General features: G+C 43.9%; 1 protein-coding gene across 8 annotated transcripts in view; it reads right to left on the bottom strand.

Moving 5' to 3' along the window:
- The window catches only part of zmp:0000001168 (signal-induced proliferation-associated protein 1), a 39,696-nt gene that overhangs the window by 10,792 nt on the left and 2,187 nt on the right, over nucleotides 1–26,717 (bottom strand). For 6 of the 8 annotated variants that reach the window (XM_037748299.1, XM_037748297.1, XM_037748303.1 and 3 more), the window contains exons 2-10: nucleotides 7,357–8,985; nucleotides 6,221–6,345; nucleotides 5,932–6,120; nucleotides 4,282–4,456; nucleotides 3,859–3,962; nucleotides 2,566–2,723; nucleotides 1,554–2,160; nucleotides 1,193–1,467; nucleotides 129–545 (exon numbers count right to left, since the gene is read on the bottom strand). In XM_037748299.1, coding sequence (XP_037604227.1) covers nucleotides 129–545; nucleotides 1,193–1,467; nucleotides 1,554–2,160; nucleotides 2,566–2,723; nucleotides 3,859–3,962; nucleotides 4,282–4,456; nucleotides 5,932–6,120; nucleotides 6,221–6,345; nucleotides 7,357–8,461 — 3,155 coding nt within the window. In that variant the 5' untranslated portion in view covers nucleotides 8,462–8,985. Of the gene's footprint in view, nucleotides 1–128; nucleotides 546–1,192; nucleotides 1,468–1,553; nucleotides 2,161–2,565; nucleotides 2,724–3,858; nucleotides 3,963–4,281; nucleotides 4,457–5,931; nucleotides 6,121–6,220; nucleotides 6,346–7,356; nucleotides 8,986–9,677; nucleotides 9,870–13,063; nucleotides 13,214–26,717 lie in introns of those variants that run through there. The other 2 variants (XM_037748300.1, XM_037748298.1) reach the window with 2 other exon arrangements.

Raw genomic sequence — 26,717 nt, forward strand, 5'->3', positions numbered from 1 at the left:
CCTTTTACCTGATGGTCTCCCGGTTTGCAGATGTAGCTGGAGAGATCTCGCATATATTCATATTATCTTATGATGCCTCCATGTCAGGCCACAACAGCTTGAACGAACGGTGAGATGGTAACACTCACCCATCACACGTATCCCTGTAGGACAGCTGCCTCTCCAAAGAGCAGCTGCGTGTGAGCTGCGAGCCGCTGCCCTCCTGGCTCTGACTGGCCGGATGGTCCTGAAGAGAAGTGGCTCGTATCAACGGTAAGCTGGGTGGCGTGAGGAGCAGGCCAAGACTTCTCTCACTTTGACCTATATCACACGACTGCCCTCCGCCCTCTTCGGCCTCCACCTGTACCTCCGTCACGTCTGCTTCGTTGACCCCACTCGCCTTCAGCTTGTCCTCCTCCTCCTCCACCTCCACCTCCACCACCTCCTCCTCCTCCTCCTCTTCCTCTTCTTCCCTCTCGTCCAGCACCCAGGCCTCTCCAGACTGATCCTCGCCAGGTTTACACTCCGCGTCATTGATGGCTTTCTGGTACAGCTCAGAGAAACTTCTGCAGAACATAAAACAACAATGTGCTTCGTAAGAAGGAAGCCATCACGCCTCTCTCTTTCTGTCCAGCTGCTCGTAGCACTGTTGAGTCATACATTTATCTAAAAGCCAAAAACAAATGGAAAAAAGCGCTTTATTTGTCCATTTGGGATCGCAGAGCCTCACTTCCTATCAAGAATGATGACATCTTTGTGGCAATTTGTGCTTTGTTGTCACAGAACAAGCATATCTGGACTGAAATAAAAATAAAGCAGTGGGATTCTCTGAGGATGCTTCTGCTGCCACCTTTAAAATGTTGCTCTAAAGTAAAGAGCTGCAGAGGTGTCCACTTTAATATTGTCTGTCCACAGCTGTTTCTGCCCTCTCTATGACTTCAGTGTTAACAGTGGGATTAAAGATCATTAGAGAGATTGATTGCTTGTCAGACAGCTGGTGTGACACTGACTTCAGGCCATCATCAACAGCAGAGTGAGCTGTGACCCCAGAGTGGCACCTCTCTGGTTTCCCACTAACCCCCTCCTCTCTCTCACCTTCTCACTGGGACACTTTCTAGAGTACGCTTTGTACCCATGAGGCCCTTCTCCAGTCTCTCCCTGTGTCTGTTCACCCAAAAGTGACTCCCTCTCCTCCATCTCCAGCCTCACCCACCTGCGAGGCTTGCCGTTCTCGTCCGGCGGGATGACAGTGATGTGGATCTTGTGCGCGGTGCGCAGCAGCCTGGTCCTCTCGTCGGGGCTCAGGTGAACCAGCGAGTGTCCGCACAGCCGCACCACGCGAGCCCACAGCTGCAGGCCTCCGCTCTCGGCGTAGCAGAACCGCTGCAGCTCCGTCACGAAGCCCTCCTCGTTCATCAGGAAGCCGGGCTGCCCGACTCCGTCGCGCAGGGGGGTGACCTCTAGAGCCTCGCAGCCCCGCGTCACCAGCTGAAGACGAGCAGAAGGAGATGAATGAATCAGAAAGACGTGAACCGCCCACTGCGAAATGTAAAAGTACCGACACAATCACCTACCTCTAGCCTCTGCACCACCTCTCGTATATCCTCCGCCTGGGTCTCCATCACACTGATTGACACCGACTCCCCGCGCTCGTAGAAGATATCCAAGCAGGGCCCCCCCTCCTTAGTCTCCGTCACCGCCTTCCAGCCGATGACATCTCGACAGGAGCAGTTAAACACAACCCTGCGTGTGCACCTCTCAATGAGCACCACCGACTCCGCCGACACCCCGAGCAGACAGGGGAGCCTGAGCTCTCCCGCCTCCCCATCATCTCCGCAGTTGACCATCACGGCCCACACCAGCGCCCCGGCACTGTGCAGCTCGGCCCCCTTGGCGCCCTTCAGCTTGTCTTTGCGCTTGCCTCCCAGAGAGAGCAGGGGGAACTTGGTGGACGAGTCAATGGGCGTGGTGGTCACATAGTTTTCGGCCAGGTCCTTCAGGTATTCCTGCCGCGTGCGGGTGGCCATGGAGCGGAACTTCTCCGACTTCTCCGCTGCGTTTTCAGCATTCACTGCCTTCGCCAGGAGGAAGTCTCTGAAGGCAAGCGAGCGAGGGAATCGGGCGCCCTTGGGGAACAGCGGGCCAAATAGAGGCATGTCTTTAGAGCGTGTCACAGCCACCCTGAGAGGGAGAGAGGAAAAACAGCAATGACAGAGTAAGAGAGAGGATGCAGCAGAAGCATTCGATCTATGTCTTGTTTTTCAGTACTTGACTGTTGTGTAGCGCTCTCCAGCATCACAAACATTCACACTGAATCTGCTGCAGTGGAGCACAGATCTGTGTTTCCTCCTGATGTATGAGACACGTGCACATAGTAACACCCGTCTTTACGTTGATTAACATGAATGATATGGTGAGTAAAATTGTCTGTGATCTATTTTTGTGTATTTTCCTTAAAATGCAGAACTTATTATAGTTCACTACTTCCTCTGACACACAGGACCCAGTGGCTGATCATGAATTTATCGTCTCAAGAGATTTCAGCCTGTAAAAGGAGGGTTAGGGGGATATAGGACAAAGTCAGACCTGTAGTAGGTGTTTTCCGTGCAGGGCTCATGAACCTGAATGATGATGAAGACATGTTGGAAATGGGAGCGGATGGACTTTGGAGTGAAGGGCAGAGCGCCGGGCTCCTGGAACACGATCGTCACGATGTCGTTACCGATGTGTCGCTTCCTCAGCAACTGGCGAAGCAAAACAGAGACACAGAGAGATTTATTTTAGTCATTTCAGTAAACTAAGAACAAGCCATATCTCAGTGGAACAGTTTGACAACTAAACTTTATTAGCGATTCTGTAGCTGCATTATTTACTGTATGTAGTATAAGTGTGAACATTTGTTGATTATATGCATTTTCTTTGAATACAGACCCCAGGGGGGAGTAGTTGCTAAGGCAATAACTAATAATAACTAACTAATAAACAAAATGATAAAAAAAACAAAGCTGTTAATTGAAATAAAGGCTAACTTGTGAAAAGAGTAGTTGTAAAGCTAAGTAAAATAATAAAATAAATAAAATAAATAAAATAAATAAAATAAATAAAATAAATAAAATAAATTAAATAAATTAAATAAATTAAATACAATAAATAAAATAAGTAGCAGTAAATATTCTTTTTTAAATAAGCTTGCATGCCCATGACCATGCTGTTGATAGTGTTGTTAGCACAACTCAACACTATGTACTAATACTGTACTTAGGAAATTACAGAATTTTGTAACTTCAAGTTCATTGCTTATGTTTTTTATGATGAAATACCACTGCTTACAAAATAAAAAATAAATAAAACTGAAACTAGATTTTTTTTTTTTTCAAATGATCAAGATATAAATACATCCCAAGCTCTTTAAAGAGGAATCTCAGGGCTTCGTGACTACCATGTTTTGTTATAATTAAACCTTTAATCTATATTAGCACGTCGTGTCCAGTCTCTTTGTAAGTGACGGCAAACAGGCTTAAACCGCAGACGGCACATAAAGAAGTGACAGTCAGCTGAACAGGAAGCCTGCCTGAGAGGCGACAGTGAATACCGTCCGTGGTGGGAGTGAACACTGGGGGGCAGGATTTTTATGTCATGCTTGTTGCGGAGTACAGAGACTTTCTCTAAAGCCTTTACCAAAGCATGACAGTCTGAACAGAGATGGGTAATGAAGGCTGCACCGAGGCTGATGCAATTTCTTTTTTTTACGAACAGAGGTGAAACGTTTGAGGAAAAATGTCATTCTGTGAATTCCACGAGATGGAAAAACACAAAAGGCAGGAGAAGGGAAATCATATGTTATATCTCTGTTTAAATATATATGGGTTATATTTTTACCTGTTGTGTGTTGTTGGCCGTGTAGGGCAGCATCGTGGACACATGAAACATAATCTCATAGTCCTGGTAGCGCGTGTAGAGGGAGTGTGTCCCGGTTGAGTCCGCTACACAAACACACATCACACAAAGAGACAGACAGAGAGGGATTTAGCAAAATCAGTCAACGTCTCTGAACGAAAGACTAAACTGTCACAGTCGGGGTGAAATCTGTCCCATTTGCTGTTGTCTGCCGATCACTGAGGGGAAAACAGCTCTCAGATAATCAGCAGTGACTATGCTATTTTGCAGGAATTACTCAGATTACATGTGGCTAGATAGGAGTTATCTCAGGCTTTCAGTGGTGCACTGATGCCCTTCGGATAACGGTGCTGCGACAAGGTGAGATACAGCCAATAGATGGGGGTGGGGGGGGTTTCAGCTCACTCTTGATGTCCAGCTGAGCTCGGTATTTCTCCCAGCCCTTCAGCCGCACGCGCTCCCCGAGCAGATCCAGGAACTCCTCGAACGCCGGGCCCGAGCTCTCGTTGTTGTACATGTCTTCCTCCGAGCTCTGCCCGGCCCGGCAGTACATCACCCCAACCTTTCGCTGGAAATTCAGCTGCATCAGAAGACAGAGAGGAGAGCAAAGTTTATAATTATCCTGGCAGGGACCTTTCATCTTATAGGGCATCCGGATCATTTGACATCATACTTCACAGCTAAAAGGCTTGTCTGAATGAATTTATACTAGAAAATGTTATACTCCTTCACAGCACACATAACTCTATTAAACCTATTAATCCCCTTCAGAGTTTCGGCTCAATGCTTCAGACTGAGAGTTTATTTTATTGAAGATGTTCATTCCTTTTTTGAAGTAGTTAACCTCAGAGGAGGAACTAGTGGTTCTCTTTCATCGTTTTTAACGCCACTAATTTCTTTAACGCATTAACGCAATTGATCTTTTGGAAACTGGCATTATGTGAAACTCGAAAACCTCAAGAATCCATCGGTACCAACCATGTCATACAGGAGGCTAAATAACGCCTCCAGATATGTGAATGTAAATGGGTTCTATGGGTACCCACGAGTCTCCCCTTTACAGACATGCCCACTTTATGATAATCACATGCAGTTTGGGGCAAGTCATAGTCAAGTCAGCACACTGACACACTGACAGCTGTTGTTGCCTGTTGGGCTGCAGTTTGCCATGTTATGATTTGAGCATACTGTTTTATGCTAAATGCAGTACCTGTGAGGGTTTCTGGACAATATCTGTCATTGTTTTGTGTTGTTAATTGATTTCCAATAATGAATATATACATATATTTGCATAAAGCAGCATATTTGCCCACTCCCATGTTGATAAGAGTATTAAATACTTGACAAATCTCCCTTTAAGGTACATTTAGAACAGATACAAAATATGCAATTAATTGTGATCGCGATTTAATATTGTAATCGATTGACAGCCCTAGTTTCTACTCGTGCAATAGGGCTTAAATGATTATGTGATCAACAGAAAATAATGTATGATGTAACAATTTTGGCCACAGTTTCTTGAACTTGAAAATTAGCTTTTCCTAAATTCATCAGTTTCATCGCATTTTTTCATTCTTTTTGAGTGTTTGTCAACATGTGCTTATGTGGACAAAAAAAATAAGATTGAAAAATAGATTGAACTTAATTTTGATTTTTCAGTTTGTAAATGATAACACAAACAATTTGTGATGTAAGAAAAGAAAAACAAAAAACAGACAACAGAAAAAACATTAAAAAAACAACGCAGACGTGTAATACAGACTGAAAAAGTGAAGCTGAAGCGACAGCTTATTGAACCCTTTTTTTATATAGCACCAGACAAAATTAGCTGCAGTACTCCATGGTGAGTGAGCAGTCAACGTGGTGGCAGAGATAAAATAACTGCACTTTAACATCTAAACACACCTGATTGATCACTGAGAGGTATAGACTTTTACATCTGACCTTTCAAAAAAAGAGCTTTTTGCTGCTATTTGTCACTATCCGATGTCCTGAAAAGCTTTCTGTCTGACACATGCAGCACTCTGTGGTGTCAGCAGACGCGGCCTCACTCACCCCCTGTTCGTCCAGCTTCAGCAGGGTGTCCCGGACCTTGGGGGAGTTTGAGGCCAAGCGAAGGCAGTGCAGGTTCAGCTCAGGCATGATGAACTCCAGCAGCCTCTTGGGAGACAAGCCCCTGGGGGTCGTGTGACGGGCGGCGGAAGGCACGGACTCCTCCAGGATGGAACCTCGCAGTGTCTTCATCTGAAGGACACGATTCACAGTCAGCACATCCAGTCAAATCGATTTTACACACAACTGAACTTGAGGGCAGCCTTGACAGGGGAGAAAAGTGCCGGTTTACCTCTGTGGTGCGAAAGATGATTCTGTAATTGTACTGAGCTCCGCTGGATCCGTCTTTCTCGTCTCGACGGAAACTGATGGCCACCGGACCGAGGCGATCGTCCATGCCGAAGAAGTTCTGGTGTTCTGTGAAGACAACGCACGTCACAGAAATATAACTGGGACAGTGTTGTGACTGTTTTTTATTACTAGGGAGGAGACGGGAGCTGTATCTTATATTTTATTTTATTAAAAAAACAAGACCCTTCCCAGAGTTATTCATATTTTCTTTGAACCCTCCCCTGAACTGAACATATGCTGGATATGGTCTACCATGGAGCACTGAGATTGCTTTTTGTATGCTCGGGTAGGATGGTCTGCCGTGTCCACCCGTAGACTGAACCACTGCCGTATTCTTATTTATAAGGCTATTCCTGGTGTGCTTCCATCTTACCTACAGATCTACATCCTTCATAAAATTACGGGAAGTTACGGTCCTCGCTCCCAGGACTTAATCCTATTAACTGTCCCCAAAGTCCGTCCTGAACTTAATATTTCAATAAACTAATGTTAACATACAGTGTTGAAAGAAGTACTCAGATCTCTACTAAAGTAAAAGTAGTACTGCAGTATAAAATACTCTGTTACAAGTAAAAGTTCAGCATTCAAAAAATTATGAGTAAAAGTACAACAGTATTAGCATCAAAATATATTTAAAGTACCAAAAGTAAAAGCACTCATTATGCAGAATGATATATATTATATATTGTATTCTACTTATTGATGCATTAATGTGTTCATCACTTTAATGTTGCAGCTGGTAACGGTGGAGCTCATTTTAATGTTGTTATATACGGCTGGGTAGTTTAATCTATAATAATACATCATCGTTTAATGGTTGATTATATTTTGTATTAATGATCTGAACCTGCAAAATAACTAAAGTTATTACATTTATTAAAGTTGTTTAAGAGAAGGAAAAAGATTGGATTGGTATCGGATTTTCTGACCATCATCCATGATTAAATAGCACCACAGTAGTGTACTACTTTTTGTTGTTAAGCTGGACAGTGATTGATTTTTAATCCCGGTCATATTATTCCCTCCACTGACTTGGCATAAACAGAGTCAGTTAAAATCGACTTGCACTACACGTACCTTTCATGTAGAAATATTTGCGATAGTAATGGGCTCCCAGGTCTGCGTGCTCTATAAAGTAGTTGCTCTTGCCCTGCTGCTGGACGTGACTCTCTCTGGGTTCCTCCAGGACCGACACCGCATCGTTGGGGGTCCGCAAGCTCGACCAGAGTCCCCGCCTCCACTGGGATCGACTCAGACCCACCTGCTCGTCTCCCCCCGTCTCATTGCGGAAGTGGGGGCAGCTGAGCAGGAGCTCGTTGTCGTTGCCGTCGCCTTCGTCCAGCAGCGACTGCTCGGGGTCATCTGCGAGGACCCCGTTGCCTCCACCGCCCTGTGCGGGTGAGGACGGGGTGGCTTGGGAGAGGGGGCGCAGCTGGGAGGCGGCCGACGCCCCTGAGGTGATGTTCTTTTTCCGTCCGATGCTGTCTCTGTTCGTGGCCGCTTCGGTGAGGTCAAACAGGATGCTCTGAACGTCGTAGTGGGCAAAGTTCCTCACCCAGGCGCCGCCCCCGAGGTTGTCACACGGACCTGGTTGAGGGATCTGAGGGGGTTTGGTCTTCTTACTTAGACCTTCAGGCTTCGGCGGCTTGGCAGGTTTTGGGGAGTCCCCTACGGGAACAGACAGACCCCGAAAGAACCCGTCAGGCTCCGGAGGGTTGCCCTGCAGGCCTAAAAGCAGGAAAGGGTCTCTGAAGCGGAGGGCGTTTGGACTCAGGGGCCCCTGGTCTTCTCTGCTCAGCTCCAGGGCTTGAGTCTGTCTCTCCAGTGAGGACAGGCTGCCGTATTCCCTGTGTAGCAGCACGCCCCCGTCTCCCTGAGCCCCCGCACCCACCTTCTCGCCGGCCGCCCGGGCCGCTTTCCCCCCCGCCTTCCCGGAGGAGTCCAAGTCTCCTAAGGTTACATCGCTGTTACTCCTCTGCATGATGTGGCCCCGGCCCACCGACCTCAGGGTCAGCCCCACGCGGCTCGGAGTGAGGCTGTCTTCCTCGGCTCCATCGGCCTCCCTCCTCGGCGGCCACTCCACTACACCCGCTTCCCGTTTGGGGTCAAAGTTGACGGTGGCGATAGGCGGCCGCATGTTCTGACGGCGAAACTTGCGGATGAAGAGGTCATCTGACTGCATGGTGCCCGAGAAGCCGACTCCGGTCCAACAATCTTTTCTCCACTGTGGTCCAGAGCTTCCTGCTCTCCCAGTAAAACCTCTGTCCTGGTCTCTACGGTGCTGGCGTGGAACAGGAGCACCGCGCTCGAAGACGAAAAACCCCTCTGAGCGAAAGCAACAAATTTAGTCCTCATTCACACCACTTAAGATGGTTGAACTTCCTCAACCCTTGGGCTCTCGTAGACGTCTCTGTGTGCTGCCCCACTCTGTTATCACAAGTTCTTAAGTGTAAATGAAGAAGACTGAGGAGAATACGCAGCTGTGTCTCGTCGCAGGGGTCCGTCCAGGTGTGCAGATGTGTGTTTCGGTGGTGCTCCAGTTGCGGGGTGCTCATTCCGGCGGAGTAAGGATGAGAGGATCATCACTGGAGCCCGAGTCCTCTGTGTAGGAGAGACTCTGTCTCTATCAACCCTCCTAACATGACATCCATTCGTCTGCACTCTTCAGTGCCGGCTGCTTCCCTTTTGGTCTGGTCCACTGGCCACCTATAGAAAAAGAAAGAGAAAGAAATGTCTTTTTTAACCTCATCATTCAACCACACTGCTGCTCTCTTAATCGACAGCTTTATATTCAACCCGTGGCAGCTTGTCACGGAGTACACAGAAACACTTTGTGGACAAGAAAGGCTTTGATAAACAAGTATTGAATTCCAACAATGAAGCAGCAGGCAGGTCTGACGTGTGTTTTATTGTTGAGTAATGCCTTGTACCTCTGTTTTCTTTCATTATTATTCTTTCCTTTACACACTTTCCGTTCCAAAGTTTCCCTAAATAGTTCCATAGCGGACCTAATGCTCAGCACATCCAGCCAGCACACGCTCACAATAGACAGTATTAACAGAGGGGAGGGGGTCTTCCTGGCTCACTGACACTCTGCCAACACACGAAAAAATAAGTGTAAACTGTCTCCCACTCTCACATACGTTCACACACAAACAGACACAGTGTTGTTAGTTTGCTCCTGCACCAGAATTTAAAAGAATATATAAATAATAACAACAGAAACATTAATAACTACCGATATAGTATTTTCGAACAGCTGTTTTTATTCTAAGTCAAAGAAGAGGTTAAGAGTCATTTAAAGGCAACGGTTTTGTGAAGTCTGAAGTCTGAAGCCGTGTGCTTCCCTTTTTTAAAGTTTTAAAGATTCAACGTTTTAAGCTTTGCCTGCGACTTACCAAATAAGTGTTTCGTTTTTCAGGTACAGATACCGTCTCTGTCATCATCCGTGGCAGATTGCCCCCGTCTTTGACCAAACTGACGTCAATCAACTCGAGCTGAAACCTTTTGCTGCTCTCAATAAGGTACGAGGCTTCTTCCTGTCTAGCTTTTTTCACACGCATCTCGTCTCTCGGCGCTTGCAGCCTAAAGAGCAGGTGCAGCGGTGCAGAGCTGCTACCAGAAAAAGCTTCACACACACGTACACACACACGCACGCAAAACAAAAATGCTATAGAGCAAAGTGAGGAAGTTACGAGAAATCTTTGTTTCCCTTCCCTGCCTGCTCTTACACTCACACAGACGTTTCCATTTTGCTGCTGAAAAGCCTTTAAAAAGCTTTAAACAAATTAGGAAAGTTGAATAACTTATAACTAATATACTGTTATCAGTAGTTTCAATAGTGTTTCAAGATATGCTAATGTGTGTGGTGTCGAGGTGTTTACATGCACTTATATATCATCTAGAAGACATTTGAGGACACTGGAGGGGCTCTCTGTTAACAGGAAATGTTGCTGACTGCAGTTTTAGCCAGTTTCTCTTAAAGGTTTTTGTGAATACGGAGAGGATCATCAAAACAAGGCTTTGTAACACATCATTGTTTAATACTGTCTGACGCAGCGTTTGATCACTTTTGGCATTGTTCTCTGTCTCATTATAGACCTTTTCATTGCCAGTCTGTTGCTAGGGCAACAGCTGTGGTCCAAGTTTACTTCCTGTCAGCTACTGTATTAACAAACATTGCAACAGGAAACACAAAGGGACCCATTTAGACTGTTTATGTTGTTAAGTTTGTAAGGGCCTAATAGTGGACACATGGTAGAGAACAACAGCCATCCGAGCTTTTGTTTTGGTGCACTAAAAATGTTTTAAACTACACTAAACTATTGATTATATTTGATGTTCTCTTTAAAATAACAACTGCCTGAGCTGTGTGACGTTAATATTTCAACATGAATACGTCGGAAGGACACTGTTTCCTTTGTGGAAACAAAATGGCAACAATCACGTTGAGGTTTTAACCGTTTAAATCCACAATAATATGCATTGTAGTTTGGTGGCGTGGCTCTGTTCATGCAATGCTCCGAAACAAGCCGTGTTTCAGCCTGCAGGCCTCCCTGGCAGAGCTCGAGGCGCACAGCGTTTGATGGAAATGAGCACATATAGGGAGAAACGTTCAAAGTCCAACATAAATCTAAATGCTAATACAAGGAGGGACTGGGAAGGTGAAGGTTAAATTACTGGAAACAGGCAGGATGCACATTGATGTATGCAGGGCCACAGTGAAGATTCCCCCCTGTGCTGCCTAGCTATCAAAAGAATTATCTGCATTGCCAGGAATGTAACTCTGGTGGAGAAAGACTATAACCTCATTTGATTTAATTTTTCTAGAGTGGTCAGGATGGGTAGGAACGAGCCAGAGGACATGACCTCAGCGACCTCAGTGGGAGCTCTGGCCCTGTGTGCATGCAGATAGAAGAGTGCCAAATGTTTCTATGGATGGCTAGTGCTACAAATAGGTTGTGGTCGTATATGATTGAACAATATGTATAACATTGGACTGTGAAAAGAGTGAGGCTTGATTATTATGTTGTTTGCTTCAAATGATACAGAGATGCTGCGGAAGCGGAGTGATGAAAAATGGTCCAGGCTTCTCTCTCCCTGACAATACAAGACATTTCCGGCCATGTGTGGTCCCCATCTGACACACTGAGCGCTGGGTCACACATAGAGAAGCCTCTGTGCACCGTCTTGTACGGTGCCAGGGCTGCTGACATTAAAACCCTGCTCATGTTTCCTTCTGGGAACCTGCGAACGTTCTCAAACATCATTTACCCATGTGGGCACAAATGATGTTTGTCTACGCCTATCTGCAATCATTAGGTGCAGCATCATCTGCATGTTTTCACAACGCCTTGAAAAGGTGCGAACAATCAATTCTCTCCACTGTCTTAAAGTGGGAGTGCAGATTATTGGCAGCAGGTTGTTTTTCTAAAAAAAAAAATCACAGATTGCCTTCATGCTGTTCCAACAACAAGCTGAACTTCCAGGCTCGGCCAGAAACACTCCTGCTCTCCACCAACACACAGCGCGGGTTGAACTTGGACTCGTATCACTCGCCGCCTTTGTACGAATCACATATCCCTGAGCTTCTCAAGACCCCCGACCCATGAATCAGTCCTTGTTTCCATAGCAACCTATCTAGTGCCACCCTCTTTGGATGTGGTATCCAGTCCACCAGTGCTTTATTGTTTACTCTACTCGGAGGGACAAACGGCTCCACTTTTATCAAACAAACCCACGACGGATGATGTTTTTGTCGGAGACGCTGGTCCTCTGCAAACTACAACAACGAGGCAACACAGAAAAACAAGGCGGACATATTGTTTGATGATGGTGATTGACTGAATAATCTTCAGTTTAACACCAGTAGTAAGTCAGTAACAGATAGTGTATAGTGTAGAAGGTGGTAGGCAAATATGAAAGAAACTACAATAATACTTCCCACTATCCAACTGGATGCTTAGACTAAATCAAAAACATGGGAAAAGGTGAAGGTAGCACCCCATCAGGCGTGGCTCTAGGGATGGCAATGTCGGTGTCATTAGTTTATGTTAGTATGCTAAAGCTTTAAAAGGGACAGTGTTGGTAAAATCTAGTGGTGTGGTTGCAGATAGCAACCAACTGAAAGCGTTTGTCCAATCAGGAGCGTGTGTTGTGTCTAGTGGCAGCCCACCAAGCGTCCAACGCTGGGAAGCGGCGCGTCCCCTCGCGATAAAAAACACCCCAGTGGACACGTACAATTAGTGTTTTAAACATGAACACAATTAATGCAGTAGCCTATCTAACCTATCTAACACAGCCAAGTTAGATCAGCTAACTTTCTTTGTTTGACACCGGGGATTGTCTGTCTCAAAGCCTCATAATATGCTAAATAACTTAAGCAATAACTTTCCTAATTAGTTCTTGTGGCTCATTAGTACCTGGTGCTGATTAAAAAGGGTCATATTAAATACTGGCCCAAAAGAAAACTGAGACCTTAAATCCTCAGATGTTGCAGATTTTTAGGTTACTAATTGGTTAGGACTGAACTGTAAACGGCTTTGAAGAAGAACCGCACAGAATTTGGATCACCAAGTTATTTACATGATTCCCGTCTACGTACTCTGCCTGGTCTTTCAGCATCTATCTAGCACAGTGTTATTAAGTTATTTTTCATCCGTGTTTACCACTGTGTGAGCATAATAAACACATTCCCTTTGCATCAGAATCAAGTACGGGAACAGAAAATGGCACTTCGTGGAAAGGAGCCAAACGTTTTAAAAAGCAAGAGAGATTTTCTTACCATTACTGATATACAACGACATCTTCAATCAAATCTTCACGAGCCCTGACTTCAAAATACACATTACCGCCACATTGACAGTGACTTTCCTTTGAACAGAAACTGTCTGTGTTACCGCTTTAGAGAAGTGTGTGATCTAACTTACAATGAAGTACAAAATAGAGAGGAACTGAACTGTTTTGTCTCTGTCCCCTCAAGTTTCAGCTATTGGGATCCCATTGTATTCTCAGTGTATTTTCTGTTTCATTTGCCTGACAATTTAAATGTCACAGTGCATCCTCCCAACAGATAAACAGCGAAGCTTTGTCATTTAAACAATTACCTTTTGATAAAAAAAAAACTGCTAAACTAGAAAAAAACCCAACATAAATTATTGATAACCAGCTTAATGTTTTCCCAGGATACTTCTAGCGGAACAGTCTTACATCAGTCTGGCTTAAACCAAACCCCTAATATGATCATAAATGGATCATTTCGTAATAGCAGGACTGACTGAGTGGCAATAAAAAAAGAACTTAAATATATTATGAAGGCTTGAGACAATAAGCAGCAACGGGAAGCTCTTTTTTTCAAAGCTTTCATTGTGCTCTGATTGTAAACGTGCATGGCTTTTTGGTCTGATGATGCTGCATCTCGCTGGTTTAAAGACAGGACACAATATCATAACCTTAGTCTGGATCTCTCTCTAAATACTTTTGGCATGTTGAACTTAAAGGAACCTTTTAAATACAGCTGAACACAGAATGAAACTAAAGAAGATGAACGCTGCCAGTATGTAGTTGCATAATTTCCTACAGTACAGTTACAGTTGCATGCACTTCCCATGTTCACACATGAACACTCATTTCGTCAGTCGGTGCAGCCGTTGATGTGTGCGACCTCTGATGCTCCCCGGGCCACAACTCTAACGCCGCATCGACACGAAGTTGACCCTTCACTGGGCTGCTTAGCAGAGACCACTTAAACACTTTGTATTAAATGGCTTTGAGGCGGAGCTGCACGGGATCGGATTTGCTGACTTTTTTTGGGATGACTTAAAGGGATAGTTCGGGTGTTTTTTGAAGTGGGGTTGTATGAGGTACTTATCCAAAAAGTAGTAGGTGTATTACCTACAATAGATGACGGCCGGCACGCCCCCCAGTTTGTAAATTGCTTTGCTTCCGTTCTGTAAACTCTGTCTGCTTCTCCAAACTGGGGGCGAGCCGACCGCAACCTACTGTAGGTAATACACTGACTATGGATAAGTACGTCATACAACCCCACTTCAAAACACCCGGACTATCCCTTTAAATTTCCATGATCCAGTTGTTTTGTCATATAAATGCGTCACTGATATTTCCACGTCATCTGTGGCTCAATGGTCTAAAGAAATATCTGTCATCCTCCTGCCTTTCATCCACACTGACTGAGGCTGACTCACCACATGAATCCAATCATGGATCATAACTCTGACATGTAATTCATATGGTTCATGAAAACAGCTGTATTCTCAATAGTTAATAGTAGACAGTGTCGTCTGTGCGGTGCTAATCAATCATTTAAACAATAAACAGAATAAACAGCGTCTTTTTTTCTCTCTCCTGCCACAGCATCAATCCAGGAGGGATGACCCAGACATGCTGATGCTCTCCAGGATTGTTTTTAAAGCGTTCACTAAAACACTCGGGAGGGATGCTGCCCTCCGCAGATCCTCTCACGGTACCATAGCCGGCCTCTGTCCCAGAGAAACTCAATAATGCATGTAGACAGCAGTGTTTAATCCTGCATCTCAGAGCTTAAAGCTCCGTTAGCAGCCAGTGGACAGTAATTATTGTGCTCACATGCTCCAGATAAACTAGAGTTTATTTTAGTGCTGAAAAAAATCAATTTCTTTTGTGTGCCGAGCGCCATCGTGTCCATCAGAGGTGATGACAGCGACAGGTCTGCCTGAAACACTCGGAGCAGAAAAAGGAAATATGAAATTGCACTGTGGAGCGGCATCATTTGATCTGCTTTTAAGGATTATATCTCTTTGTATAGTGTTGCACCATTTGTTTGTTTTTTTGCACCAGATGTTTGGTTTAACTGATGACTGTGTATGAGGTCCACTTCCATGTTAAATCCAGGACAAGGTTAATGGGCCTCTGGTGTACAACGTCAGGACACAGTGTAGTCAGAGGAGAGTCCTATTAAAACACACACCGTTTTTGGGAAGTCATGGTCGCATGACTTACTTTGCACCCTCTCATGAAAGTCTGCGTCCTGTGAAATAGGAAGAGATGACTGACTTTTGAACCCTGGGAGGATGGGTGTCGTCATTGTTTCAACACTGCGGCATGAATGAAGCAGTGTTCTGCCGGTAACCAAAGTCGACCTAACCACAGCTCGTGTGCCTTTATCATAATGAACGCTGATGTTGCAGTCACTCAAAGTATCAAATGGTGGAAGAGAGATCGTGTCCCGATATAGACGATTGAGATCCGATCTGCTTTCTCTTCAGGTGAAGACGCGGAAATCGGCTTAACGGCTTAGCGGCAATTAGATGTGATCAGTGACAAAGGTTGTGCGCTTACTGCAGCCTTATCAACCCTGTCACATCAAATAGCAGCGACTGTTCAGGCTTGATGTCGGGATTCTTTTCTTTTTGTCACAATTGAAGACTGATGTTGTGAAATACACCGCAGCATGCCGCCACATATTAGGCAAGAGGTCTTTCAGAGCAGCGGACTGTTTTGAATGTGACATTAAAATGATACATAAAGATGGAGAAACCAGCACCAACACCATCGTCCGGTTACTCTGCACCTCAGGCGCTGTTCAGACCTGAACGCACTCAAGACGTACTGAGATCCGATCACTCAGACCACATTCAGAGGTGGTCTGGGCCACATATGGCCACATTCTTTTAACAGTGTGAATGTGTCCTGGGCCACATTAAGGACCGCCTACTCTACTGGCGTCCCGCCGCTGGGAACGGCTTCTGTGCTCTACTGTATTCTGTCAGTACAACTGTATTTTATCAAAATATATCTTATCTATAGGCTACATTTCTACAGACTATCAGACTAGGTACAGGAAGTGCATTATTATCATTCTGTCGGAGATGTGTCTGTGTTTTTGTTCCGGTTCTTTGCACGGAGCTGACACTCGCCCGCCCGCCTGCTCGCTCTCATCCCCGGCTTTGAAGCTCTGTACGCCGTTGACTGCGTGGCAAAGGCGGCGGTGTCGGCGGCACAGAGGTCACCGGGGACCGCAGGTACAATAACCTTATATTTTAATGCTAATAAAATGTACCCAAATTCACGAATATATAGGATATTACTACTGACATTCATGTAATATTACGCAACGTCTGATGTATTAGCCGTGTGTTTACTACGTGTTTATTTGCATATGGAGCGGGGAAGTGAGATCGGATCACAAGTGGTCACTCTAGACGGAGACACATTCTAACGCCAGGTGTGAAAAGACGTACTCAGAGCTGTCCACTTGTGATCTGATCACTCGGGACGCATGTTAATGCAAGGTGTGAACAGGGCCTCAGAGAACATCTCACAAGTCACAGTCTGGAGGTCAGCTGCTGTAGTGTTGCCGTCTATCCTCGTAGTTAAAAGCCGCCTTGCCGATTCTTAACCACAAGGTCTAAATCAACTCCTAACAGTGATTGATTTTGGGAAATTTAAAGCCGGGCTCAGTCTCACTCTCATTTATCGATCCCATGCAGCCCTGTTACATTTGAGATCAGGTTGCATCCCTTTGCTTCGCTGCCCGACGTGCGACACTGAAACCGACCTGGCTGCTTTTAAGAAAGTAAATGTGTATTAATGTGGTTAAAAAACGAGGTCATCCTAATGCCCAACGCTTAATCTAGGCATCCTCAATCTACCCCCACCCCCCACCCACCCGCCCTAACCACACTGCGGACAGTGAACTGGGCCAAGTCCAGAGGCTGCTAAGTGGATGGTACTGCAGCACTCTCTTTTTTTGTAACGTGTTTTATCTCTCCTTTTCATTCAAACAGTTTGCAAACGTCAGTCTGAGCGATCGGTCCCCAAAGACACATAAGCCTGCATGCCTGGCAACCGGTGTGCAACGGGCCGATATAAAAAAAGAGGGTAACTGACAAGGTGGCAGGAAAAAGAGCAGGTTTTTGAAGGAATTCATTAAACTTTGCGCTCTAGCCAAGTATGACTGTAACCCACAATTTGATCCTGTCATTGATAATCGTCCATTTCCCCGCTGTGCAACCACATATTTCAACCTTAAATATGACACATGTATCATCACTACTACTTGTGACTGTTGCTCTTTGAGTTCTTGGTCTAATGATGTTTTCACAACACTTCAAGGTGAAGCTGACAGATAACAGCTAAGAGCAGTTACGTCATTTAGAGAAGTTGTGGTTATTTCCTTCACGTACGCCGACTGAAGCATCACAACACAGAACATGCAAAGCGAACCACACCTTTCTGTCAGTTGTCAGTAATGTTACAGCGTGTTGATGCTAATTCGATTCTTCAGGGTTAGTATAATAACATGTTTCTACCTCCAAGCATGTCTGAAATTACTTTCATATGTCAAAGAAGGGGCATGATTAGCTCCAAAAAAGTCTGGAGAGGAAAATATTTCCACCGATGGAAATATTAAAAAGACAAATGAGTCTGTAAAAATGTACCTTTCATTTCAAGGAGAGCTGCCCTCCTTTAAATGTGTCCTTCAAAAATTTGAAAATAAAGTCTTCTGCCTAATGAATTATGAATGAGGCTGGGCGAAAGGGGCCGAGGGTTACCAAGACGTTAATTATTCATTGGCTGGTTGCTCCCTCGTCCACTCTCCAACCGTCTGGGATGCACACAAACCAGAGCTTGAGCTTTGTTATGACTTATATCCAAGTCTGTGTCTGACTTCCTCGCGCACGTGTGTCTCATGTCTTACAGTAAACCAATACGGTTGAGGTCATCTGTCGTGTGACTTCAGTGCCGTCTGGTCCGATTTCAGTTCTTTTTTTGGGGCGGTTTCTTTGTAAAGAGACGAGGTTTTACTGAGAGAACATGCTGCTGAAATGCACAAGAGTCGGAGCAGCAAATGTGAATGGTTCCCAAATCAATGCATGTATTATATTTTTACTCATAGCGGATGCATAATCAGCGGACCTCCCCCTTCGGTAAATGCAAAGAGGAAGTATGCTCAGAAAAGCTCCCTCCATAGTATTGTCCATATTAAAACCTCACTTCCTCTTAGTAATAAATAGTACAACCTAAAACTGATGGACCCTCGAATACGAATCCAAGCGCTATTGTTTCTAACGCGACCTACGTGCCGTTCCGCCGCAGTAAGAGAAAGTACCTAACTCGCGCTATTGTTTGACATGTTATTTGCCGTGACATCAACACCGTGTGCTGGCAGAGCACTGCCACTTCCTGTGTATCTGAAAATACACCTTGTGGCAGGCCGAGTGTGTGTGTGTGTGTGTGTGTGTGTGTGTGTGTGTGTGTGTGTGTGTGTGACGGAGGGACAGGCGGGAGAGATTTAAGGCCCGAATGTGAGACGCTCTGAATGCACGTGCGTCTTTGTGTGCTGACTCTATAAAAGCCTTATAGAAGTGGCACACTGTCCACACAGTGACAGGAAGAGCAGCTGTCCCTCTGTGACCGCTCTGTGTGTGTGTGTGTGGGCGTGTGTGCGTGTGTGTGTGTGACAGGGAAAGGAACTGACCCTCAGCTTCATGACTGCATCTATTATGTTGAGACACAGTTCACGGTTACTCCTCCATCAGAGGAAAGGAGATTGCACAATATTGCTTTAATAGCACTCTGAACTGTTACCCCCACCTCGTCTGCTTTTTCAGAGGAAGAGACGCTGACCTCCTCCGCTTCCTCACTGTCCCTATTGTCCGCTGAAATGTAGCCGAGAGCCCATGAAATGGCTGCAGCGTCAACAGTGCCCACACACTCATCACCATTTCTGAATCTTTTTTGTTTATGGGTGCACATCTCCACAAGCTGTCTTCACTGACTCTGAATAAGTGTTGCTCATAACACAAATTGCCGTCATTATTTGGAGACAACCGTCTTTTGTTGACTTTCACAGCTCAGGCATCGGTAAAGTCTCCACACACCTTCCACAGAGAAATCCAGGCCTATCATCCGAGGAGGAGATTACTGTTAAACTGATGGCCTAAGTGATTATCTAATATGGATGGTCAACCGATATGATATCTTGATTTGATCAATCTTGATATCACCACATATAAGGAAGTGAAAATCTAGTTTATGTACTCTTGCAATAAAGTATAAAAGAAGAGAGGAGATGGGCAGCAGTATCGCGATATTTTGTGGGAGTCCAATATTGTATCGATACACCGACGTCACGTATCGATCTTTTATTATAGAAACCTCTTAACAATTCAACTCTATTCTGTCTTTCAGAGGTCAGTCTTAACGCCAGAGTGAAATTAATGGTATCATATGAAACTAGAAAACCTAAAGAATCCATCGATACCAACCATGTCATGTTAGATTGTCGGGAATAACGCTAAATAATGCTCCAAAGTCACGCTAAATTTTGGCGTGGATAAACCGGCGTGGCCATTTTCAAAGGGGTCCTTTGACGTCTGGCCTCAAGATATGTGAATGAAAACTCGGAGAGATAAAACATATTTTTGACAAACTGCATGATTCGCAGTTGAAAAAAGATGATAAATTGCGATGTATCTTAACACAATACTCAGCAAAATGATAATATGGTATCGTGGGGCCTTTGGGGAGTCGGTCCCCTATAGGCAGCAGTAATGTAGTGTTGGATCCACTGCAGGTAGCACCTCTAAAACCTGCACCTTTACCTTGACGCTAGTGTAGCTAGTAACAAATAATAAAAGATCCAAAAATCATGATTGTCCAAATGTGAAAGAACATCCTACTAACACACTTTTGTGGCTTTACATCTGCATGTTGCAGACAAGCTGCAGTTTACAGCCTCTCTCTCTTGCCTGGTGGCCTCGTGTCATTTACACCAGCGGCTCTGCACTTTCTGACCTACATAGAAACGAGCGGCTCGTGCACCGATATGCGAACTGTGGCGATGCAGATAGAGGCTGATTTACTGCGATAGGCTTAATTTTCATAAGAAGCAGCAGGTTGTGTTTGCACTTGAATGAAGTGAATGAAAACATGTGACATTGCGTCACCAGGAGACTGCTGTGCATCGTGTGAATTACTAGCGTGCACTAAAGCTTGCATGGGATGAGTCACTGAGTCATTATAGACAGAACCTGCTCAGAAGTTTATCAGTCTAAATGCCTGGCCCTGGAGCCAACATTATTATTTCTGGTGCTAATTCTTCTTCACTAAAAGGTATAAAAATTGAAACCGCTGTGAATGCGAGGCACTTATTTGTGTCACATAAAAAAGAAATAGCAATAATTTAAGAAGTGTGTGGAGCTTAATTTCAAAGCAAATGTGAGACACCCGTCCTCATCCCTCTAAGGTCAGTCTCTTGTGTGCGGCTGCTTTTTGTCCTGTAAGGTTAGAGCAGAGGTCAGCAACCTGCGGCTCCGGAGCCTCTTTAGCCCCTCTCCAGTGGCTTTGAATAAAAAAATATATGGAAATGAATAACAGTTATTTTTTTAACATCAATGTTGTAGGCCTAAAGTGTTTCTTACATTCTCCAATTGTAAAACAAAATATGTAGCATATACACCAAATAACCTAAATCATCATTTCAATCAACTAAAATGTGCATCGTAGCCTATGTATGTCTTGGGCCCGGCGCCTTATCCTCTAATTTTGCCAAACCTTAAAGCTGCAGTAGGCGAGATTAGAGCAAATATGATTAAAAAAAGTTATTTCTATAAAACGGTTGCTATATCGTGACAGTAGTACATGAAACAGGTAAACTGAAAAAAAATCATGTTCCTCTGTGTCCTCCGGTGCTCCTAACGGCATCTGCAAGATTTCACAGACCGGAGGAAAACAAGCAGTAAGAGCTGATCTGAGGTCTGCTGTCCAGCTGCTGTCTATGAGAGCCGGCTGTCAATCACTCGCGAACTCCAACCAAACGGTCAAACTAGGCAGCTCTGATCAAATATGAATCAATATTCTGTTACGTTAATGCCTGTTTCTCTCCTCAAATGTTTTCAGAATCATCTTGTAGTGTACGGTTTAGCTGTTAAATGAGAAAGTTTGTGACGCCGCCGCCATTGTGAAATCTGGTGAAGGAACGCCAAGTTCTGGTCACATGACCGCAGCACAACCAATAGGAACACTCTCTCAATGAAATGACCTGTGATTGGTCAAAGTTAGATGTTCTAAAGCCTGAAAACAGAGCCATGAGGAGGAGCAGAAGTCTAGTTTTCTCTCAGAACACTTGAATTACAATATGCTGAAAGGTTATTATGGAATTTTTGCCCAATGATGCCAAAAATATACTGCCACTTTAATAGCTCAATAAGCTAGCTAAGGATTCCAAATCCGAAAAAAGAAAAGTCTTTGAGTAATCTAATATTGCGTGGACAGATTCAACAAGACAAAAAAGTAATATTGAAAGACATTTTCAGAACAAGCGCACTGCATTTAAAAAGGTTTACAAAAAAGATATTTTGGGGAGGTGTATGGATGAGGAAGAATTGTGTTAAGGGTTGGTTTATATTTAAATATATATTTAAAGGTCCCATATTATACTCATTTTCAGGTTCATAGTTGTATTTTATGTTTCTACTAGAACATGTTTACATGCTGTAATGTTCAAAAAACACTTTATTTTCCTCATACTGTCAGCCTGAACATGCCTGTATTTACCCTCTGTCTGAAACGCTCCGTTTTAGCACTTTTCGACGGAATTGCGATGGAATTGCAACATAATTGTGTTGCTAGGCAACAGCTTTGGACCATGTGTACTTCCTGTCAGTAGATGTTATTCACATACACTGAGCTAGCAATAAACCGGGACACATTTAGATTGTTTAGGTTTAAAACTGTGTAATGGTCTAAATATTGTATATTTGTGACATCACAAATGGACAGAAATCCTGACAGCTTGTTTCAAATGCAGAGTATATGAATACGGGCTGTGTGTATTTCCCTGTGTATAGAGCGTTTCGATACTTTCACAGTATTTATATAGGACTTAAGCCTGCTTTATAATAAAGAAAAAAAAGGAAAATCTCACTTAATACGGGACCTTTAACTCCGGATGGATATGTGGGTTATAAATAAACTTGGGATGCTGTTCATATATTTAATTTGGGATGTAAACAAATCTGGGGTAGTTTATATATTATATTATCATTCTATGATATATGAGTTAATAGAGGAGAAGTGAGAAAGGGGTAGGGACATATAAGTTTTACTTCTACCTACTCCTTTTTGGACACTGTTACTCTTGTTTTGTTTATTATTATACATCTGTTTTTTTTATTTCTATGTTCCAAATAAAGTCATTAATTCATTAACAGCAGGAGCTTCCAGACAAATCTCCTGAGATGTTTCTTCAATGTCCTGCCTCTCATTTGGACTCGGGTCCTCACTGCATAATAGGCTGTGTTACCTTCATTATGAGGCTCGAATATGTTTAGGCTCGAAAGACCCCTGACCGCTGGGTTAGACAGACTCTCTCACTTCTTCATTAGCGCCGCCTTTAACGTGTAAATGAAACAGTTGAGGTTTTCAACTTCCTCCTCACAGTTGTGTCAGAACAAAGAGGCCCCTCGGTCGTAAATAAATATGATATTTCATGTTATCCCAAGAATAGACTATTATACTTCATGAGGGTATTTTTACACTCCTCTCAGCGCGGGAGGTTTTCTGCCTTTTTTTCCATCTCAATCTCGCCATCTAAAGCACAGCGATGAAGTGTGACGTGGCGCGAGCGTGAATGGCCCGGTCCAGGTCTGCTTTCAGTGGCTCTGAATACCCTCGAGTGCACTTCTCCTGTAATAGCAACGTGAACAATGAGAAGGAGCCACTGCACCACTTAATGGTTTAATGTATGTATGTCATAACTGAGAGAGACATTGTGATTAAGAACAATAAGTGTATTTCTGAAAGGGAACATGCTTCATGTTGAGGGATTTTTGTACATCTAAATATGTCTAAATATAACAGATATAAATGTAAGTATTCACAGCAGATGCTTACATAAATATGTCTCATACAGGCAACAGCTTCTACATATTTTAGCACTATTACATCAGGGTTTTGTTGTTAGAAATCTTTTGCTCTCTTTAGAGAGTACAATTATTATCAAAACTATTACATAATTTATTTAAAAATTCATCAACAATGATTATGCTCTTTGTAGTTGAAGCACCTATTTCTTTGTTCACCCTCGACTTCACACTCGGCACAGCCGATGGATTTGGGGGTTTCAGACAGGATATTCATGAGTATTATTCCTTTGTGTCGTTTTAAATATTTAACATAATTGTTTTGTGCAGACAGTGGGTGTTTGAAAATCATCCGGGGATATTTTTTTAAAGCTTAAGTCTTTAAATGGACATTTCAAAAAGACCGCTGTAGCCACAGAGAATTAACTCCCCAAATGATTAAAAAAAAATCTCACTGAACCGTGCAGTCCTACTCTGCAGAGTACTACTAGACAGCAACAGCCTCGGACAAAACCGCCGAGGCCTGAAACTCTCAGACCGGTGTGGCCGGGGGGGAGGAGGGGGAGGACAGGTGACAACAGAGAGCACAAGCTAAGAGGATCCACCCCGGAGGCTTTACACTGCCAGCATCCTGCCATTTGATGAGGAGAAGGCTCCGCCTGTCCAACTGCCTCCCTCGCTGAGCCCCCCACAGGGAGCCTGCCGGGGTGTAGCCGTGCAAAATGGCTCCAAATGAGAGGGATGATACGATGCTGACTCAGACCAGAACTAAATCTGCCTGGTAACCTTGCAACATGTTCACATCAAAGTCACTTTGCTCGTATCTATGTTGGATTTTCGACAACTTTTTGTCCAATATACATACCTCCTTGTATGGCGCAAATTGCAAGCACCTTTAGAAATTGTTTGTAACCTGCATTTTACTCTTATTGTCAAGACTGCTGATTGTGTCTTTGTGGACAGAGAGTCATTTTAGAAGTCTGCATAGAAACAGGACAACAGCTAAAAGTTGAAATCCTGGCAGACGAACAACATCGGGAGATATCAGCTTGGATCTAGTGACTCAATGTTACCGCACGACTGTGATGCTGCTGACAAACTGTCATCATCATTATTCAGTGTAAAGCACACAAAGGTTACTTCTTCACCTGCATTTAAAAGGGCAAATAACAACAACATACTGTCGCTCTCTTCTACAACTAGTTGTATCTCTCTATTAGAGGGAGACCGATTAATCAGTTCGATTAATGCTAACTGGGCTCTGATAGTCACGTAGGGATATACATCACTATCTTGCACGGAGGCTCCCTACACAAAGTCAAGGTAGAGGAGAAGTCGAATATATAACACAACACTATCTGCTCTTTTTCCACGATACAAGACAGGCAGACCGGGAGGAAAAGATCATTCACTGTTACTTTAATTTACCAATTTGGCGTTCACTCTTCCAAATAATTCAGCCACATTACCAACCATTACACACTTTAAGATCCTCCGTGCACCCGGGGACGTGCACGAACATTAACGGTTTATAAGAATGGCATTTAACAATGTAATGGGTCGCGCAACAGAAGTAATCCCGGCCAGTCATATGCCACATTGTAAATAAATAGAACATATTCCAATGATGTAATCCACCAAATCACACTTCAGGATATTCTCTTACAAATGACTAAATTTGGAGTGACAAAAAAACTGAATTATTAAAAACAGCGTATGCAAAAGTAACTGATAAAAGACGACCGATTAATCAGATATCGGCTTCTTCCTGCTGCAAACTATCATTATTACTTTGGCCTTTAAAAATCCAACATCGGTGGACCTCTACAACATTTAGTTTTATAACAATAATGATTCATTAGTCAGTCAGAGGCTACGGTTGGTGTAAGCAGTGACTGAGGGAGCATTTAGGATTATTTTTAATGGCCCCGCGAGACAATAAGCACCCAAATCTGAATCCACAACATGACACACACACACACACACACACACACACACACACACACACACACACACACACACACACATATGTACTGTTATACACTCGAGCTCTCTTGGCTCTTGTTTGGTGCAGGAAATAAAAGTAGGCCGATCGATTCAAGAGTCTCCTCTGACTCTGCTCCCCCTCCTACTCAACCTGGAATAGTACCACAGAAGGAAAAGACACCCCTCGTTGTAAATTATCCCACTAAAAAAGCTGAACCCTTCATGCATGTATGCTATTTTTTGTTCATGGACATTTCAGTTTATATCTGTGAGGTTCGACTAAAAGTAGAAAAGTACAGGAGTCTTTTTGGATTCGTTCAGAGGTTTTCAAATCTTAAATGTGTCAAATAGCTGCTGGACTGAAAAACAACAGACTGAATGCCAATACATTCATGCAGAAACTTCATGAGGACTAAGTGTCAACTGCGCCCAGATCAAACTGCTCACATCCTGGACGTCACAGTGTCCAAACTAGAGCAGAAACGAAACTGATCCCAACTTCTTAAACATGATGATTTGATCATTTTCTTTGTTTTTTATGGAAGTAAACTAAACATTTGGGTTTCAGACTGTTGATCGGACAAAACAAGCGATGTAAATGTCAGGCTTGCGCTCTGTGAAATTAAAGATTTTAGCAGCCAAACAATTAAATGATTGAGATTAATGACAGATTATCAATAATTCTGAGATGAAACCGTCAGGTGCAGCCCTAATCCACAAATCTCTCATCACTAATCACCACTCACATATTAGCTCATTACTAATAGCAGGCAGAAATGTCCTTGTCATACATGTAATTGTTCGAGGTGATTGGATTATGGAAAATAATGAAAACCAACTGGCGCTATAATTGCTAAACTACTTTACCAATAGAGTGCATTTCCATCAGTTCGACTTAGAAAACAGGAGGGAGGGCAATTAATAGAGCAGTTTTGTTTGGCAAAAAAGAAAAAATCAATTTTCATGGAGATAGATAGCAAATCATGGACGACAATGGCTCCAGTTATTCTGCTATCAGTAGGCCTTTAAATTGAATTTTTGATTCTGTGCACCTGCTCTGTCAAATAACACACAAGTACTCTGGATTAAGGTGTTTGCATTTGATAGATGCACTTTTTTGACGGACTATTTTGATATATATATATATATACTGTACAGGACGCACAGCGGGGTGGATGGCAGCGGAACAAGAAGTCGACAGCAGCTGAGTTGGATGAATAGGCTGCATACTGTTAGCACCGTTGTGTCAGCGCACTTCACGCAGACACACTTCATCTTTACCATAAAGGAGAAGTGTGGGTTCAGTAAAACAAGGCGCGTTCAAAGTTGACCCTGATGAGAAACATCCCACCCTCCTGCCAGTCAACACAATGCCATCAAGTCAGCTACCACACGTCCGTCCTTCCTTCTATCACGTCAGGTCCAGCTAGCATTTTATTGTTTAAAATGCTAATGTCAACCACAGTGCATACCACACTGGACGAGGAGCCATGCGGCTCAATGTAAATTAAATGGCCCGTCCTTTGAGTGCACTGGCTTATGTAAGCTGCTTGTCTCCCCCCCCCACTCTCCAACCCCCCAGCTCTC

The sequence above is a fragment of the Sebastes umbrosus genome, chromosome 17 (assembly GCF_015220745.1).
Source record: "Sebastes umbrosus isolate fSebUmb1 chromosome 17, fSebUmb1.pri, whole genome shotgun sequence".
Lineage (NCBI taxonomy): Eukaryota > Metazoa > Chordata > Actinopteri > Perciformes > Sebastidae > Sebastes > Sebastes umbrosus.